This window comes from Drosophila navojoa, chromosome 3 (assembly GCF_054131105.1).
Source record: "Drosophila navojoa isolate 15081-1374.11 chromosome 3, UAZ_NAV_1.0, whole genome shotgun sequence".
NCBI lineage: Eukaryota > Metazoa > Arthropoda > Insecta > Diptera > Drosophilidae > Drosophila > Drosophila navojoa.
Genome location: NC_142891.1, coordinates 9760554 through 9780005, shown reverse-complemented (window position 1 = coordinate 9780005; position 19452 = coordinate 9760554). Strand labels below are relative to the sequence as shown.

General features: G+C 42.1%; 8 protein-coding genes across 14 annotated transcripts in view; 5 read left to right on the top strand and 3 right to left on the bottom strand.

Annotated features, from left to right (window-relative positions):
* The window catches only part of LOC115562796 (PI-PLC X domain-containing protein 2), a 49994-nt gene that overhangs the window by 26964 nt on the left and 3578 nt on the right, over nt 1-19452 (top strand). The window lies entirely within an intron of this gene.
* Nucleotides 138-3348, bottom strand: nompB (intraflagellar transport protein 88-like protein nompB). Its single transcript, XM_030384883.2, has 7 exons — nt 3124-3348; nt 2867-3066; nt 2566-2806; nt 1760-2495; nt 1492-1691; nt 506-1436; nt 138-442 (listed from the first exon to the last, which is right to left on the bottom strand). The coding sequence occupies exons 1-7, from the start codon at nt 3223-3225 to the stop codon at nt 192-194; spliced, it is 2661 nt and encodes an 886-aa protein (XP_030240743.1). The 5' UTR covers nt 3226-3348; the 3' UTR covers nt 138-191.
* On the top strand, nt 3768-4601 carry LOC115562802 (uncharacterized). The gene has a single exon (XM_030384909.2). It carries the CDS (start codon nt 3852-3854, stop codon nt 4575-4577), a length of 726 nt encoding a protein of 241 aa, XP_030240769.1. The 5' UTR covers nt 3768-3851; the 3' UTR covers nt 4578-4601.
* Nucleotides 4813-6521, top strand: LOC115562772 (uncharacterized). The gene is made up of 2 exons (XM_030384845.2): nt 4813-6193; nt 6257-6521. Exons 1-2 carry the CDS (start codon nt 4929-4931, stop codon nt 6315-6317), a joined length of 1326 nt encoding a protein of 441 aa, XP_030240705.2. The 5' UTR covers nt 4813-4928; the 3' UTR covers nt 6318-6521.
* Kua (Plasmanylethanolamine desaturase Kua) lies at nt 8861-15041 on the bottom strand. 7 transcript variants are annotated; one of them, XM_089257498.1, is made up of 7 exons: nt 14915-15041; nt 14285-14412; nt 10902-11133; nt 10265-10476; nt 9980-10198; nt 9598-9767; nt 8861-9537 (listed from the first exon to the last, which is right to left on the bottom strand). In XM_089257498.1, the coding sequence occupies exons 3-7, from the start codon at nt 11128-11130 to the stop codon at nt 9447-9449; spliced, it is 921 nt and encodes a 306-aa protein (XP_089113624.1). In that variant the 5' UTR covers nt 11131-11133; nt 14285-14412; nt 14915-15041; the 3' UTR covers nt 8861-9446. The 7 variants fall into 7 exon arrangements, with proteins under 7 accessions (XP_089113624.1, XP_089113626.1, XP_089113623.1 ...); XM_089257500.1 differs by having other exon boundaries at nt 14285-14439; nt 14915-15015; XM_089257497.1 differs by lacking the exon at nt 14915-15041 and adding an exon at nt 14580-14871.
* mRpS18B (mitochondrial ribosomal protein S18B) lies at nt 15176-15966 on the top strand. Its single transcript, XM_030384910.2, has 2 exons — nt 15176-15548; nt 15608-15966. The coding sequence occupies exons 1-2, from the start codon at nt 15268-15270 to the stop codon at nt 15936-15938; spliced, it is 612 nt and encodes a 203-aa protein (XP_030240770.1). The 5' UTR covers nt 15176-15267; the 3' UTR covers nt 15939-15966.
* On the top strand, nt 17123-18784 carry Pyroxd1 (pyridine nucleotide-disulfide oxidoreductase domain 1). Its single transcript, XM_030384892.2, has one exon. The coding sequence runs from the start codon at nt 17298-17300 to the stop codon at nt 18744-18746; it is 1449 nt and encodes a 482-aa protein (XP_030240752.1). The 5' UTR covers nt 17123-17297; the 3' UTR covers nt 18747-18784.
* Nucleotides 18721-19445, bottom strand: Taf13 (TATA-box binding protein associated factor 13). Its single transcript, XM_030384918.2, has 3 exons — nt 19300-19445; nt 18908-19244; nt 18721-18839 (listed from the first exon to the last, which is right to left on the bottom strand). The coding sequence occupies exons 1-3, from the start codon at nt 19342-19344 to the stop codon at nt 18817-18819; spliced, it is 405 nt and encodes a 134-aa protein (XP_030240778.1). The 5' UTR covers nt 19345-19445; the 3' UTR covers nt 18721-18816.

Sequence of the window (19452 nt, the reverse complement as noted above, 5' to 3'; positions counted from 1 at the left end):
TGCAAGCATTGTTGTAGCACTGCTTACTACATGCCCATAGGCTGCTGAGTTGAACTGCTTGAGTATTGGCGGTAAGTTTGAAATAGGATAATTCCTTAAATTGCAGGACCAATTGAAAATGTAAGAATAACACTCGCAAATATTTAAAAACAAAGTTTATTTACTTATATAAAATAGACAATGTATATGATTTAAATGGGCAACAGGCTGTCCGCATTCATTTCTGCATCATCGTCCGAATCATTGCTCTGCTGTGCGCGGTACATGCCAGTGCGAGGTCGCTCGGCTGGCGGGCCCAAGGGATCCACATACTGCTTCACTGAATACGAGCCGCCGCTTTGAAGGAACTGCTCAGCATTGTAGGCACCCGTTGAATTGGAGGCGAGCGTGGCAGAGATGTCGCTGTTCTCCTGCAAACGCTCCTCATTCGAGGGACGCAAAGCTACAAGGACAGAATAAGAGAAAGAGAGTGAGATAGAGGTAACAGACGGACGTTGTTACTCACCCTTTAGGTTGCTGCTTCTGCTGCTCCGACTGGAGGTAGCCGAGGAGAGGCGCTGCTGTTGGTAACGCTGTTCGTTCTGTCGCTCCTGCTGCTGCTTGTGCAGCCTGGCATATTCCTGGGCATAGCGTTCGTGCAGCTCGGACATACCCAGGGACTTGGTCACCTGCATCAGGGCACGCACACAGGTAAGATTGTCCGGAAAGCGTGCATAGATCTTCTCAAACATGCCCAGATATTGCTTGGGCGGCAAATACGAATTGCGAAAGCAGCTGGCGATGCGCAGCATCAGGTTGGGGTCATTGGGATCGGCGAGCACTGCCCGCTCATAGTAATAGAGCGCCTTCTCCGTGGCCTGCAGCTTGATGTAGTAGGAGCCGATGGAGCTGGCGATGTTGATGTCGCTCATGTTGATGCGATACGCCTCGTTGTAGTATTGATTGGCCTCCTGGTGATCCTGTCGCTGTTCGTACATGCTGCCCACCTTCTCGTACAGTCGCGAATCAATCTCCGCCGCCGAGATGCCCAGCACCTGGAGGTAGGCCTGCAGTGCCCCTGGCGAGGCAGTCGACTTGAAGCCGCCCCCAGCCGTTGCGTTGCTCAGACGTCGCTCCTGCAGCTTGGCCAGCTGGTAGTAGACATGACTGTGTTGCACCGAATGCGGGTGCAAGAGCTGAGCCTTCAGCAGCTCAAACTGCTCCTCGGCCAGTTCGTAATCCTGCTGCTGTATGGCCAACAGGCCCAGATTGTAGTTGGCCTCAAAGCTATTCGGATCCAGTTGCAGTGCCCGTTGCAAGCGCTCGCCAGCCGAGGTGAAATTCTTATTCAGCATATCCACAATGCCTGCATTGACCAGGGCCAAGGCGCTCGTCTGCAGGGCGCCCGGCTCCTGTAGCTGATTGAGGCAGTGCGTGGCCATCTCCAGGTTGCCCAGCTGCGAATCGAATCACAGGTTATTAAACATTCAACAATTCACATTGTGAGCTCACATTAATGTAGATAAAACTCAGATTCGTTAGCGCGCTGGCCGTCATGGAGCTCTCGCTTTTGCGATCGTACATCTGCAGCGTCTCGATGGCCTGGTTGACATCGTTCTGGCGCAAATAGACGAGCGCCTTGTTCAGCTCCAGTTCGTTGGCCAGCCAGGAGAGATTTGAGGTCCTGATGACCTCAATGCACCAGTTGTAGCCTGTGTGTGGAATCGAATATTATTATAGGTTTAAATGGGCCATATAAGTTCTATAAATCCAAGCTCACCATCATTGTAGTTCTCCTCGATGAGCGGCGAAATCAGATCCACAATCATGGTAACGGAACGTTTCTCGGTATTTCGCCTTTGCTTCGTATAAATTGCGAGTTCATCCGTTTTGAGAGCCTGCAGCACATAGCGATTCTTGGCATTTGCCGAGCTCTTCGTTGGATCATTTAGCTGCTCGTAGGAGCTGCCCGCCTCTGCATCAATAATGGCCACCTCGGCTCCGTTATCACCCAGATCCACGCCCGCTTGGCCAGCCTGTTCAGCCTGCTGCTGCAGGCGTATTATATTATTCTCATTTTCCAAATCCCGCTCCGTTTCCACCGGCTGCACATCGCAGAGGCTGCGAAAGCTGCTCTTGATTTTGTCCACATCGCCCATGGCATAGTAGCAGAGCAGCAAATGGATGCCATTGCGTATATCGGCGCGTTCCGACATGATGAACTCAAAACTGGAGGCAGCATCCGCATACTGGCCCAGCCGGACGAACAGCACACCGATGTTCTCGGTGATCTTCAGGCGCAGCTGCTTCAACGTATTGGGCACCGAGTCCAATGCCATGCGATACATCTTGATGGCCTTCTTGTGCATGCCCATCTTGAAGTAGATGTTGCCCATGTTCAGCTTCAGCTGATTCACATGCGGAAACATTTTGTTCTTGGTCATAATATTGTAGGTATTCAGCGCCTCAATGTGCATGTCATTGTTCTCGTATTGCTCGGCCAGATTGAAGAATACCTGAAAGGAATGGATAAAGAAACCCCACTGTAATATTGAGAGGAGCTTTAGGGAATGCTGCACTGCTTACCGCATATGTCAAATCAAAGTTGTGAAAAACATTCTCGCCCTGTTTGTCCTGCTCGTGATGCAGTATGCGATCCAATGAGGATGCGTCCTTCGCCTTGTTGAGCGCCTCGGCCAGCGCGGATTTCACTTCGGCATTGTTGGTGCCAGTTGAACGATTCGATGAGGTTTGAGCTGCCAGCACAATGGACGATTCCAGTAGCTTAACAATCTTTATCTCCATATTCTTGTACTTGATCTGCGGACTGAACAAAAATATAGTAATAAATTTGTTAAACCGCTTAGCGGAGCTTGGCTCTACTCACTTGACCTCCTTGGCCGCATCGACGGATGCATTGGCCGAGGACAGCGTCTGCTGTTTGACCTTCTCCAAAAAGAACTGATCGAATCGCTGACCCGCCGAGCCGCTGGCGTTAGCTGCATAACCCACCGCACGCACCGCTGTCGAGGGTCGAGCCAGCGCTGTCTTGTCGCCAGCATTGCGACTGCTAACCAGGTTACCGCGCTGCAAATGGAAATCAAAATATAGTGAAAATATAATATATTAATTCAGTCAATCTACCGAAAAGAGCTGTGAAGTGGGCGGACGGCCAGCAGCTGTGGGAGGAGGCGGCGGCGCTGTCGCTGCTGTATCCACATTTTCCGCTGATTTCTTGGCACTCATTTTGCTCTATTCTATATTCAATTATAAATCCAAATTAATATAGCGAAAATTCTACATAAATAACTTTTGTTGTGGCCCAGGCGTTGCCTAGGTAAAGCTTGCGCCGGTTTGCTGTTAAAGTAGTCGTTGTTAGGGAAAAGGTTTTATACGATATGTATAATTGGCCTATCAGTCGATTTTTTTTAGTTAATATCTATATAGTCCAACAAATTGTGTAATGGTTATACAAATTCCTTTTTTCTGTGTACGCTTTACCCGACAAGCAGTGCGGGCCATTATATTCAAATATTCTGTTATTCCTCCTGCTGTTGAACATTCACTGCTTCTGTTAACTCCTCCTGTTAAATATAAAATATTCTGGCTACTCCTCCTGTTACATGTTCAAATAGTATGAAATAACAGAACAAAGACTGGAAACAACTTGTAGATTCCCAAATCACATAGATTAGCATGATTCGGCTGAGTAGTCAAGATATGCAGCTCATATGCTCCACCTCTAATAAAAGTTTAAATGTGTAGGCACAAATACGAGCATTTTACCTAGTAACAATATAACTAATATAACATACATAGTAGCTATTGAAACGTTTGCTAATTATAGACTTTGATCTTTCGACGATTTCGTCATGAATCCGGAGTGTGAGGCAGACATCTATAGTCCGGAGTGCCAGGAATGGATGAGCCTAGTGTGCGACCGTTGCAGGGATCTGTTTGCCGAAGCAGCCACGGACATCTGGGCCGCCTGGTGGCACGATACCACAGCGCCGTTGTACAAGGAGGTGGCCGATATGACCGTCTATGACTGCGAGAAGCTAAGGCATTTGCTTGAGGTCCAAGTGGCCGCTATCAGTCCACATAAAATTGCAGTGGAGTACAAGGAGTTTGCGTGGTGGCAAAAGATCGCCCTGATCATCATCTATATTTCCATTCTGGTGCTGTTACTCGTTGTGTGCCGCCGTTGGCGTAAGACCTGCACAGCTGACAACCGGCCACCCATTCACAACGAGCAAGAAGATCTGCAGCTAATCCCAGCCACATCGAAACCGGATCAGCCAGCAGGGCATTGCAAACCGGACGAGACCGGAGCAATACCTAAGGACTGTCCCAAGCCACAAAAGAAGCAGGGCTTCAAGGCATGGATGCATCAAATGTGCCGCCCGATTTTCGTTCACAATGAAGGTGCGCTAAAACGCCGACAGAAGAAGTACGAGGAGGATAGGAAGCTCGAGCGCATCCTCAACGAACGGAACATCAAGAAGTGGACCAAGACTCGCGTCAAGGCTGAACGTAAGCGCGAAATTGAAAAGGAGTCCATGGAAATGAAGGAATTTAAGCATACAACTAGAAAATAATGTCCTTAAACATTGAAAACAAAGTCCTTGCTATCCCATATTTATATACATATATTATCATTGATGAAAAGTATAAAATAAATAAATTAATCTCAAATAATAACTTACAATATTAAACCGAGACTTTATTCTCTAATTTCACAACCTTTGCAGATTTTTCGGTATTTCAGATGAAAATACTCATGTTTAGTGAATAAAAATTGAGACAAGTAGGTCGGAATGTGTTTTGTAACACCCTATAGCAGCATTTTATAGCAGTATAATTCGGAATTTAGTCCAGTAGTTGTCCTAGTAGCTTTTGAAAAATGTGCTCTCGATAAAGTGTGTGTCCGATCTTTCGATGCATTAAACATGAATCCCGATTGCCAGGGCAACTGCCCGGCATGCCACCAATGGATGGGCCAGATGTGTGCCCACTGCAGGGATCTGGTCGTGAAAACGGTCAACGATGTCTGGGCCACCTGGTGCGCCGAAGTGGCTCCATCATTGTACAAGAATCTTATCGAGATGCCCATCCTGGACTCGGACAGAATTTGCGAGCTGCTGCAGCTGGAGGAGGACGTTGATGATGATGAGTTTGACGAGTTGCCACTGCAATATGAGGACTTATCGTGCTGGCAAACGGTGGTCCTGGTGTTAATTTATGTTGTTGTTCTTGTGCTTCTGGCTGTGTTGTGTCGCTGTTGGAGAGGCCAACACCATGTGGAAATGCAGACCGATGACACAGAGATCGTGGAACGGCGGCAGGATGAATCGATAATATCGGAACAATCTCAGAGAGAATCATCAATATTGGAGCTACCCTCGATAACGGAAGAGGAGCCAGCTAAATCGAAGCGAGCAAAGAAATCGAAAAAATTGTGCAAATGCTTAAAAAAGAAATCGCAACCAACGCCGGAGAAATCATCCAAATATGAGGCACCATCCAAATCAAAGGCAACAGCTGGCCCAATTGTATGGGGTGAATCAACAACTCAAACTGTGGAAGTATCAGAAAAAACTATTTCCGGATCGAGCAAATCGAGGCGACCAACAGGATATCCCAGAGGCGATGAAGTGCCAAACGACGAGTCTCCACCATTATCGGAGAAACCATCGAAAGCAGCGCAGCCGGTATCAATATTTTATACCCCAACAATATCGGAACCACCGATGAAGACAACGGAACCGGAATTTAAGGGCCGAGCAAGAATCAGTGATCAATCACCAACGACGGTGTCCCCAGCACAATCGGAGCGAAGGATAGATACAGAGGAGCCTACGCCACACGTAAGAGTATCTTATCAAGAGCCAGACTCGGAGCGACCATCTAAGTCGGAGCAACCGTCAAAGCCTGGGGAACACGCCGCTTCAGATAACTTAGAGCCGCCTAAACAGAAATCCAGCAAAATCAAAGCCTGGCTAAGATATAAAGTTCGTCCGATCTTTGTGCACAATCAGGATGCTCTCCGACGCCAACAGAATAAGTACAAGGAGAACGAGAGATTCAAGCAGCTCAACACCGAGAGAAACATTGACAAATGGACGAAGGCACGGGAAAAAGTGGAAAGAAAACGGCAAATTGAAAGAGAGAGCACTGAAAGCAAAGACGAAAAAGTTGGACTAACTTGGGGAAGGTTAAAGAATGTCAACATAATTGCCCAATAATTAGTACTAATATATTTATTATTTAATTATAGTGTTTCTTCAGATAGAGAAAGTGAAGTACTGCCAAATACTTTGAGATTACCTAGGAGATAGAGTATATACATACATACATACATATGTATACTTATGTACATATGTAGGTATTATTTTTGGATAACTTTGACTGCAATCGAATGCAAGTGGAATGCAAGACATAAATCAATTGGATTTCATACCTGAAATATATGAAGATCTATAATAATGTTTTGCTTTTATATATTCACTATGTAAATTTGGTCAATTGTATTTTTAGTGACAAATTCAAAATAGATAGTAGTAACAGAAAGCTAACTGTACTTTATTGCCGCATTCATTTTAACAGCTGATTGTCCAGTGTTGCAAAACACGGCACACAATTCAAATGTGCGCTTTCGATAAATTTCAATTTCAATTGTGGCGTTGAGTTGAGTGCGTGAGCTGACTTTTATAATAAATAAATTTGGTGACAAACACAGTATAGATCAATTTATATTAATTACATAGTGTACATTTAGTGAATTTAAATAATTGTACATAAAGATATGTACATGTAGCAGCAAGTGGTCTAACGACGGATTGTAACTACAATTTGCGGTTAGGAGAGACTTTCTTTGCGCGTTAGTTAATTTAATTGATATGCAATTATATTTAAGTAAATAAATACTCACTTTAATTCTGCTCAACGGAAATCTTCTGCTGAAACCATTTCTTGGGCTGCAATAGTTGAGATGCCTCCATAATATTTCGAGTAAACTCTAGCTGTAGCACGTGCTCCTTGTAAGACATAACCTAAAATATGAAATGTTTCAATTATACATATGTATTTACAAAGTAGTGAAAAGAATAACCAAATCACATAAAGTGCGTGCTTAAAATATAAACAATTTAAATGAGAATAAATTAACAAAATGTAATGATTATTTAAATTGCGATAATCGGGCTAGTTATATAGTAGCGTTATATAGATCCGCTACTATATACACTAGCCAGATCATCGAGTTAAATATAAAACATATACACAGTCTAATGCATGATAATTGGAGAAAAGCTTAACAAATCACAATTAACAATATAAAAAAAAAACAAGTAAGAAAGCTCTAGTCGAGACTGCTCGACTACGAGATCCCCTGAACCCTTCGAGCAACTGATATTTCAATAATAATTCGCACATACACACGCACACACACATATGCAAACAAACAAACACAAGCACACACACACACACAGGCAGCAAACAAACACAAGCAAACACACACACGAGCACATATACAGGCGATTGCGCTTGGGTTGCGCTGCAGTGTTGGAAATATAATCAGAACTTATTTGTTGAATAATTTAATTTCTAGACGTACGATCGAAATGAAACTTTCAGAACATAATTATAATGTTTAAATGTATGTGTATACCGAAGCACAAGTCACTAGTATTTGATATACGACTTTTACAAAGTTGAGGGTGAGGGGGTGGATTTAGGGGTGGGGGGGGTAAATTTTAACAAAAACCGAAATTGTATAAAATTCAACTTAATATACATTTTAAATTTGGAGACTCTAGCCTGAAAGATGTAGGAGATATAATTTTTTAACTGATCTTCGATAAGGGTTTTATCGATAAAAAAGTATCGGAATGAGTTATCGTTTTTTAGTGATAAACTCGATATGCGCGCGATATATACGGACATTTTAAAAAAAAGTTGAAGTCTCTAGCTCTTATATCTTCTGAGATCGACGCGTTCATACATACGGACAGACGGACGGACGGACGGACAGACAGACGGACAGGGCCAAATCGACTCAACTCGTCGCCCTGATCAAGAATATATATACTTTGTGGGGTCTGCCACGCCTCCTTCTGCCTGTTACATACATTTTAACAAAACCATTATACCCTGATTTCCCATTTTCAATGGGTTCAGGGTATAAAAAAACAACAAAATAATGCCAAGTATGCAGCACGTTGATGTTGTTTTTGTTATCTCAACGAATTGCATACTTGGGAAATTTTGTGAATGTGTCTAAACTGTGAATAAACTAAATTACTAACAATTGAAAACACATTTCGTTATCAGCTTAACTCTTTGGGTTTTCTTTTAATCACAATTAATATTGCTCACTTATAATTAGTTTGTTATGCAAAACTTGTTTCAGCACTCCAGGACATTGTCAGGCGTTTTAAATGATATAAGTACATACATATATATTTCTATGTATATACATATATAAAAAGTGTTTTTTTTCTTTCTGTTTACAAAAAGTACAAGTACAAAGTTAGCTGGCTTAGGCTTATAATACACACATACATACATATAGTTGGCCTGCCGTTTGCTTTACATAATCCCATAGCAGAAGTTTTCTAATTGCTAATACTAATTTATTAATTTATGCACTAAATTATTAAAAATGTGTGCGCACTAAAAAAGTTGCTTAGCTTCTTTAAAATAAAATTGTTCACTGTCTTTTGGTATTTTTAGTATAATATAATTAAAGTCATTTGTTTATAAGGCAAATATGTAAGTCACTTTCTTGATTGCATACAGCGTCTAGTTCATTTATATATATATTTAAATATAAATATATAATTATTTATCTTCACGTAAATAGCCTTTGAAGCCGTTGAGGTGTATTGAAAATGGTTTTTCTTTTTGTTTTTTATATTTGGGTATCAAAATTGTTGCCATAATAAAGCAGTTGGTGTATTTGTAAAGATTTAAAAAAACGTTTCACTAACAATTGAAACAAGCTCTTTGTGCCTGTGTGTGTGCTAGTTTTAAATTTATCATATACAATATACTATCTATACGTAGATAAGGCTCACTCGTTGTATATTTCTTTGTAACATTTTATGAGTACCGAGATCAATGTACGTTATGCATGTGCGGGTCTATAAACAAATACATGAATCAACATTACACAATACAATATTACTTAACAAAACTATTTCTTTTTCTTTAACAAACTTTCTCTTTTAACTAAAAACTATGTAATTTTCTTTGGACAGCATAAATATAAACTAGTTAACCTTATTTATATGCTTCAATATAATTCTCCTTTTTTTTTTTGCGAAAAATAAAAAGTAATCTTTGTAGCAAACGACTTTTGTTGCTCTCAATGGTTTTTTGTTTTTGGTTTAGTTTCATATAGTTGGCAAAGCTTTATAATTAACGCTGCTTGGTCCAAGTTTTATATACAGTTGGCTAAGGCATAGCTATGTCAGTTTCTTAGCCCATTTCAAGTCATCGTCGCGCGGCTTTAAGCCAGTAAAGCGTTCAATAATACACTCAAACCTTGACCAAAATCTAAAAGAATCGAAAAGTTAGTTGAATTTGTAAATTTATCAAGTATTTCAAGGCACTCACCTAAGCTGCTCCAGTGGCCAATTCAGCCAGCCGGTGGTTATGCAGAAGTAAGTCTCGTGCGGCGCCACATGATGAATGCGATGATGCTTGCGCGGCAGAATTATATGACAGTTCTGGAGCAACAGCACCCATCGTGGCAGGCCCCAATACGTGTGCGACCACTTGTGTATCTAAAGGAATAGTAAACGGATATTAGTTATATTTCTTATAATGGTAAGGCATGTAAGCTTATTTCTTATTAATTATTCAGATTTAGGTATCCCATAATTATTCAGAAACGGCTCTTAAGGGCGCATATAGAACCAAACGGAAGTTCATACCAAATTTACTTTAACTGACTTTCTTTTGAAATTAATAATTGTAGATTCCTGCCTGGTCTCACCTGATTCGTCATAGCCACAAATATGGAGCATAGAAATACATAAGCGATCCAGCCGAAATTCTGTTGTATTTCGTACGGTGTCTTTATGTAAAAATAGTGCGCCAAATAGCCAAGTATGGGTATGCCAACCATAAAGTTATCCCCGTTTGTCTCAACGAAATCGTGACGTGTTATTGAAGTCGGATCCAGATGGTGTTCACGAAAGGGTCGCAAAAAGTTCTAGAAATATATAAATGATAGATTCGATTAACAGTTCCAATGCTCAAGTCAAGTTTTCAGTCTTACCCTGCCAATTATGGGTAAATCCACAGAGCCCCAGGTATCTGCTGCCCAATGGACCAGTCCGGAGGCAAAGTCGGCCGTTATAATGCCACACAATGCAGAGATGAAGGCCACGCTGATGCGCTCCAGGCGCATGTGTTTCGCAATCAGGGCCAAATTGATGATCATCAGACCGATGCAGGTGTAAACACAAATGATTTCCTGGGCACGTTTACCTGCCCAAAGTAAATGCGATATAGAACTTATATAGCTACTATATAATTGATTATCTGCTTGCTGCTATTAATGAATTTAACGAGTAGGCTACGAAAATGATATACAGTTACTCAAACTGATTAAATTGATAGCAGCTAATCTATTTTTACGATTGATGGAGCCGGTAGCCAAAAAAAAAACAAATTAAGCTTTTGTTGTACTCCAATATTATCTTCTTGATACTAAAATATTTTATCGTTTAATATATATATCTAAATACGATATATTCAAAATACTCTGGCAAAAATTATACGGTAATAAAATCTATTCGAACTTTAGCTTCAAAATACACAATTTTAATGTATATATAATATTGCATTCATACACAGATATTATGGCCTAGATGTACATATGTTTTAAGCTGTTATACAGCTCTTAATCTCACCTGGACTATAGAGTGATGCCAGCTCCTGGGCACCTTTGTTTTGAGGGCCCCAACGTGGCGAGGTCACTACTGCTGCTGCCGTAGTAGTTCTGGTGCTCGCTGTTGATGCTTCATTTGACGTCGTCTGCCTGTCCTCCTGCGGATGAAGTGCTGTGGGTGCTGAATTGCCATTGGGATCGTCTTCGTACATGGAATTCTCCAGTATTTCCTTATCACTTTTGGCCGTCATCGTCTGATTTAGCAGGCAAATAAAAGAAATATATATAAAATAAGCAATATATAGATTGAACTCGCATTAACAAGGACGGTTTCCTTTCAGGTACTGGCCCTGACTGACAGCTCAACATTGAAAATCGTTTCCCAGGACTCGGAAAAAACAAGTCAGCTGCTCCCAGTGTGCATTATTCAGGAGCTCGCTGGGAAAAGAAACAATCAGCACAAAGTAGGGTGGGCGTTAAATATTTAAATGCTCTTAAATGTGCCGCTGTTGCATAGAGCTCGTGAATTTATAAAAATCCAACAGAAGGAACAGGTGACGGAGCACAAGCCCAACCAACGATTGACCTCTGCACATGTTGATGTCATTTACGTGGCTTGCATTGTCAGCAGACAGCGCACTCCGGACTTTTTGCCCTAGCCGCTCGGCCAACTGTATGTCACGCAATATTTTGGGACTTATTCGCGCTCCCAGAGTGAGCTGTCAGCTTGATAAAGGGTGTGAAGGGGGCGGGCTTTGTAGGTGCTGCTTTAAGTCATCTTAATTAGGCAAATTGGTATTTAAATTGTGGTGAGACTCGAATTTTGAGGTAGGCTAACGGATTATATGCACAGCTACATATTTTGGCAGTCCATTTTCATTCTTAATTATCTCTGAGGTCAGTGGAATTTTTTTTTTGTGAAATGACAAATGGATTTCAACACGAAATGCTTGAGCTGTGGCTGTATTGTTAGGGCAGATATATACGAATACACAAACAACATTAATTATTGAAAATGAGAAAATTACTTACAGTTATTAATAAACGATAGTCAGCACATATAATAAATGGAAGTTCTATAATTAACTCGCCTAGCTCTGTTATTACTTTACGTTGGCTTGGCTCAAAGCGACATCAAATTCAATTAGACAAAGTCAACTATATCTAACCGCCGTCACATATGCATTTAAATACCAACTACTTCTGCAACTCTGCTTCACCCTAAGCCAGGCTCAAATTTAACTTCAAGTACCATGGGTTAGACAAAGGCAACCATATATGTACATATATGTGCATATACATATGTAAGTGTGCATTTATATGCCAACTGCCACAGGTGTTTGAGAGAGCGAGTGTCAGCCCGTGTGTGTGTGCGTACGTGTGGGCGTGCGCATGTGTTGGTGTGATTAAGCATTGCGATTGGCTGGCCTGAGGAAGCACTGATCAACTATTACATAGGCTTCTTACAAAGGCACAATTAAAGTCCCATCAATGCAGTTTAACTCAAACAAAAATTCACATAATGATTTTTTAAGTCAACTATCAAAGATAATACTTTAAGAGGTAGCCAAAGTGTACTCTTTGCATACAAACACAACTACTTTAAGTAAATCAATACCTGAAGAGCACTTTCTAATCAATATAGAAATGTAAACAAAAACTTTGAGTGCCTGACCTATGAGGGTGGTTTAAGTATTTGCCAATCTAACAAGAGATTGATGGAATTGATTTTTCAACACTTCGCTTCTTAGTATAATTTCTCTCGCTATTCTATAAACAACGATTCATCAACTACAACCTGCTTTCGTTATCGATTCTAAATAACTTCATATTGCCATCGAACGCCCCCTGATATAAATATTATTTAACGGTTCGAAACGAACGTGGTTCTTCACGCATAGACCCCATTAACTGTGGGATTTTCACTGAAGTAGTTGACTATTATTTATGCATTAGTTGGAGTTTAGGTCAGAGGTCAGTTAATGACACATATACAAGTATTTTACTTCTATATTATATTGTTGTAGGGCCACATAATGCGCTCTGTATTGACAAAACAATTTCCATTCCCAATCACCGTCCGTACATACATACAAGACATATAGTATAAGCAGTTAGTGTATTGTGCTAATGATTGCCCTCACAGCAGGAAATGTCAAGCGAATTACACTTATGGAACTGTCAAATTGTCGGAAATCGTGGTTGGTTGGTTAACGGCAAACGCATTAATTAAAACTGGCAACTATTGGCTATTGATGAAGCGTCCGCCCACACTGACAAGAAATATTACGTGAAAGGAACTGACAGTCAGAGTCAGAGCAATACTAATGGTTATCAAAAGTCGCGATGTGCACCGCCCCCACAAAGGTCATGAAAACGAAACCCATAATCCGATGGCTTGTAACGCCCTACCAAAGGCCAAACATTTCCGTTTGACGTGCAAAATAAAAATACGAACAACAACAAAAATAAAGAAGGGAAAATTGGAAAGAAAAACGTTGATTCAAATTTCGAAAATAAATGCGAGACGACCCACCTAAAAGGTGAGCTAAACATGGAATGTGAATATGAAAAGCTAGACAGCGAAATGTTAGTTACGGCGTCAATCGCGACAACTCCTATGCCGTCTAAGACATTCCGCTATTTATTATATATAAGGTGTATTCACTTGCCAATGAATTTAACAAATAATAATTTACTCATATTTCATTACTGTTAATTTATATACAAGTGGATAATTTATTAATATCATCTTTTAATTAACCTAGAAAAACAATATCTGAATTAAATAATCGAAGTTCAACCTAAGTTCAGCCCGCACATATCATATAAGCAATCGAACTCAGTTCAAAGAAACGCATTCCCATTCTCTCACTGCAATTATAGAACTACTCATTCATTAAAGGTACTCATCCATCGAAAAAAGAACGGGGTATTCACATAGCTGTTCAATGGCTGGCACACTTTTTGGCTTGTTTGTTGTCGTAAGGCGCAAAAAATAAAAATAAAAGGGGCCACGCAGCCAACAGGTACTAATTTAGCAATGTTACGGGGATTTGCTGTCTGTGTGTGTGTGTGTGTGTTGTGGCAACGAAGGAGCGCAATTTATTACACGAAATGCGCGAAAAGTCACTCGAAAGTTTTTATGTGTTTTGAGGGCAAAAACTACTTGCGTACCCCTCTCCCTACCTATTTTCAAAGTCAGCGATTCATCGTATTTATAGTTTTTATTGTTAGCTGTTCGCAATTGATAAGAAATGTTGATGGCTTTGCTTTTGCATACTCTGCACTCGCGTAACTATTTATAAAAAGCATTAAAACAACGCTAGACAAACGCTCTCACGCATACAAGCATACCCACACATACACTCATGCATACAGTAACGTTTCGAGCTTTTGACTCACCTTCTGTGCGAGTGTGTGTTGCTTTTTGTTGGCGTCGTCGACAGCGGGCGGCAAATAGCGACAAACTCAAACCGTTCTTATTGTCGCAGTTGCTATTGTGTTGTGGCTGCTGTTAGCGGGAAAGGCACCTGTAAGGAATAACGCACAGCAGAGCACTGCCATGTGTGTGGGTTTTACTTAAAGCAATTAAATTTAAATGAACCATCTAGAAATATATATTGATTAAAATAGAGTCCACAATACATTTTATGCATGCAGAGCAACAAAAACACGCACACAGCACTAACACACACACTATTACAGAAGGACGCACGCCATGAATTACAAGAATTACATACGTCAGCAAGGGCTCCCCACTATGGGTAAAAAGTAAATAAATGCTGCCTTTATACACGTGATTTTATGTTGTCACAGGCGTGAACTCGCAAATGCACACCACACACACACACACATATAAGCTCTGCGACCCGGAAACCGACAGCGACCGCGACTCTGCCTGCATTTGCACAGGCCACTTCGCACTAGTAAATACCGACAGCAACTAAATAAAATTTGAGCGAATGACAGCTTTTCATTCATGCCCTCTCTTTTTGAATGTGTGTGTGTAGTGAGTGATCGGCTTGATTTTACCGTTATGTGCGTTTGAGCGCGCATTTACTTGCGCTTAAATGATGTTACTTTATACGCCACAGACAATCGTGGTGTGAAAGTTTTTGATGTTTGCCAAAGACAATAAGTAATATACACCTTACATTTTGAGATTAAATGCACAGAAAATTGTTAAATAAATTAAATTGTTTGCGTGCAGTGCTTGTTATCGATTAACTTACGCGAGCTGTCATAACATCAAGCTTTTTGTCAGCCATACGATTGTGTGACCATCTAGAACTGTTAAGAGCAAAAAATCATAAACAGCTGGTTGTTACGTCGCCGCACATGCATTTCTAGTTAACAAATAAAGAAATTGCAAATAATTAATAAAAATGTTGCCTTTAGCACGCGGCATTTACAGCGCCTTGACACAAATAACACGCAACAGTCGTGCGGCATTGCACACAGCCGGTGCGTTGCGTTGCAAAACCGAACCGGCAGCTGAAACTGAAACCTCTGCAGATGGAGAAGAAACTCCTGAAAATACTGCAAATGCTGCTCCAGATCCAAAGGATCGTAAAACTGTCATACCGGTGGAGACCTCGATACGCTATCTAAAGAGCGCTGCATACAAAACAACTTATGGGGACGACTTTGTGTGGACACAATATCGGTGCGTAAAGCAGAACGAATGAATTTTACATTTTCTAAGAGTTAAATTAATTCCAACAGTCGCAATCATAAGGGCATGTATGCGCCGCGCAAGACACGCAAGACCTGCATACGCCAGGGAAGGATCAGCACTGGAAATCCGTGCCCCATCTGTCGAGATGAGTACCTTGTGTTGGATTATCGCAACACGGAGTTGCTGAAACAGTTCATCTCGCCATATAGCGGCCAAGTGCTCAGCTACTCCAAGACGGGTCTCTGCCAGAAGAGTCATTTGCGTCTGACCGTCGCCGTGGAGCAGGCACGCGATTGTGGTCTAATCACCTACGATGTGCCTTTTCGAGAGTACGATTACAGCGAGTACTATGAAAAAAAAGAGGAATCCAAACAGTAAATAATTAAAGTTTATTTTTGTTAAAATATATATATATATAAAAAAAAGAACTTTCATTTGAGATTACACAGCAATCAGCTGGGTTTGATTTTGCATATGAATTGGCAACGTGAGAAAGCTAAGGTTGTAACAGCTGATTATGATTCGTTTGCCTATATATGTATGTATGTACGTAACTGTTCATATGTTGAGACAGCATGCATCTCTCTCCCTGCCTCCCTGAAGGTGCACAGAATATCATGAAAGTCGTTACTTGCAGCAGTCTTCCTTTGGTATTTACATATATGTATGCATATAAGTAAGCTAGAATGCTCGCAGCAGCAGAGAGTGTTCTCATTGGTATCGTCGGGCTGAGCATTTGAGCGGCACTCAGGCTTTGAGTGAGGGTCGCCCTATATAAACGGCAGCAGCCGCAGCATTTTTTCAGTCGCCTAGTCCCGGTGGGGGTCAGTGCAGTGCAGGAAAGCATTTGAGCATTTGAGCGACACTCAGGCTTTGAGTAAAGGTCGCCATATATAAAGGGCAGCAGCTGCAGCATTTCTTCAGTCTCCTAGGCCCGGTGGGCGTCAGTGCAGTGCAGTAAAGCATTTGAGCGACACTCAGGCTTTGAGTAAAGGTCGCCCTATATAAAGGGCAGTAGCTGCAGCATTTCTTCAGTCTCCTAGGCCCGGTGGGCGTCAGTGCAGTGCAGTAAAGCATTTGAGCATTTGAGCGACAATCAGGCTTTGAGTGAAAGCCGCCCTATATAAAGGGCAGTAGCTGCAGCATTTCTTCAGTCTCTTAGGCCCGGTGGACGTCAGTGCAGTGCAGTAAGGTGACGTGAAGTGTGTGATCGTTCATAAGACGTGGAGAAGCACTTAGAGGATAATACTTTGAGGGAATACTAGAGAGAAAAACTTATACGAAATTTATAATTTATAACTCTGAAGAATTTTTATGATAAGCAATCAAAAAGGTCACTGAAATAATTTGTTAAATAGATTTGCTACTTTTCGTCTGTTTTCTCCCATTATCGCCTGTATAAGACTTCTTTTATTCACAATCTAACTTATTTCCAAGCTCAACAATCCTCAGCAGTGGTATTAGCAATGCGGAAAGCTGTGGCTGGAACAGCTGATTTTGATTTACAATTTGAATTGTCTTGCATTTAAGCACTAATACTAAGCCAGAGATTCATTTATATACATACATATGTATGTATATATGGCAATCAGCTGTTCACGATTTGTATATGTATTGTCAATGCAAAAAAACTAGAACAGCTGATTAGGTTTCAGAATTTCATCAGCTTTTGCAACAGCTGATTGTGTTTCTAAAATAAGTAAATAAGTATGTAGTTGGCATTTGTTAGTTTCACAAATGTCTCGTAATTGCACATTCCTAGTCGTTGGCGGCGGCATTGCCGGCGTCTCTTGTGCCGAAACCCTAACCATTTGTTGTCCAGATGAAACGATTCTGTTGCTGACCGAATCGAGCGTGGTGAAGAGCGTGACTAATCTAGTACCCGTTGCACGCTATCTGCACAAGTTCGATGTACGGGAGCAAAACGTGAGTGATTTGCGCGCCGGCATTGGGACGATAGTGGACCAGTTGGCATACATCAACAGCGGCGAGCATTGGGCGCGCACCAGAACAGGGCTGGTAATCAACTATCGCCATCTCTGCCTGTGCACAGGTGGTGCAGCTAAAGTGTTTAGTGCCGGGGAAGAGGAGCTCAACGCACGCATAATTGGCTTACGGGACACGGATTCGGTGCTGGAGCTGCAGCGTCGACTGGCCAGCGCCAAGGATGTGCTCATTTTGGGCAACGGAGGGATTGCCAGCGAATTGGCACATGAGCTGCACGACGTGAACGTTCACTGGGTTATCAAGGACGCTCACATCTCGGCTACCTTTGTGGATCCCGGCGCAGCTGAGTTCTTTCAGCTGGCCAAGCGAGAGCCGGATCAGACAGCAACGACAAAGCCCACTACGGCTATCAAGCGAATGCGTTATAGCGAATTGCTGCCCACAGCTGAGCAGGAGGAAGAGCAGCAACGAAGTAAACGTGGCGCCGCCTTGGGACCCGACTGGCATCGCAGTTTCGATTTAGGCGGAGGCTGCGCAGATTCAGCCAGTCGAGCTATGCCGAAGATTTATTATAATTCACAGATAGAGCGCGTGGAGCAGTCCCCAGCTGACACAGCTTTATCTGTCACTCTTAAGCACAATGATGGCAGTGTGGAGCATCTCAGCTGTGATTTCATTGTCTCTGCAACGGGGGTGCAGCCCAGACACGACTATGAGACAGATAAGCCTTTCCATTTGGCTGCGGATGGCGGCATTAAAGTGGATGAAATGATGCGCACGAATCTGTGTGACGTTTATGCCGCCGGGGATGTCTGCACGGCTGGCTGGCCTAATGGCGCGCACTGGTTCCAGATGCGTCTGTGGACACAGGCCCGCCAAATGGGTGCCATGGCTGGCCGCAGTATGGCAGCCGTGCACGAAGGAGAAACTGTCTATCAGGACTTCTGCTTCGAGCTCTTCGGACATGTGACGCAACTATTTGGCTTTCCTGTTGTACTGCTCGGGCGCTTCAATGGCCAGGATCTGGGTCGCGACTACGAGTTACTGGTGCGCTGCACACGCAATAAGGAGTACATTAAATTCGTGTTGCAACAGGGACGACTACGCGGCGCCATTTTGATTGGGGACACGGATCTGGCAGAGACATGCGAGAACCTGATCTTAAACGGCACCGATCTGACACCCTATGGCGATGATATACTAAATCCAGACATTGACATTGAAGACTACTTTGATTAATTGAAAAGTTTTACAAATAAACTTAAGTTTTAGCTTAATGCTAAGTTGAGTTTGGTTTCTTTGGGCTGTGTCATTTAAGCTTGCCTTCGGTGCCTGGATAGAAACAAATAATATTTAGAAACTTGCTCCAATGAATAGACAAATATATTTCAGATACTTACCCACATACTTAATCTCATCGAAAGCCTTGCGCGCCTTCTTCAGCTCCTCGTTCATTGTTAGCAGATCCTTGACTCTGGCATATTTACGTTGATCCTTACGTACGAGAAATATAATGTCCTCCACCTGCACACGGCCCGTTCGGCCAATTTCCATGGCACGATGTGTGGTCTCGGCAATATATTCAATAACCAGATCCTCCAGTAGATCAACTGTCTCTGTATAAGGATTCTTATCGTCGCCAAAGCCAAACATCATGCAGCGCAGTTCCTTACTGAAAAGACGCTTGCGGCCCGAGTTGGTGGAGACCATTTGCTCATCGTCAGCATCCTCGTCGAACTGCAATGTTAATAAATGCATTACTGTGTTTATGTGGATATTAAACAATATTTACATCGGCGCCTTCGAAATGCTCGTCTACTGTTGTATTCGCAGCCATATTATTAGTTTTGTTTATAGAATTCACTGAAAACAATTTACGGTGGCAAGTATCGATGCTGGAAGTACTTTTTTGATACACTCTAGCTAGCTGACTGCTCCGTCACTC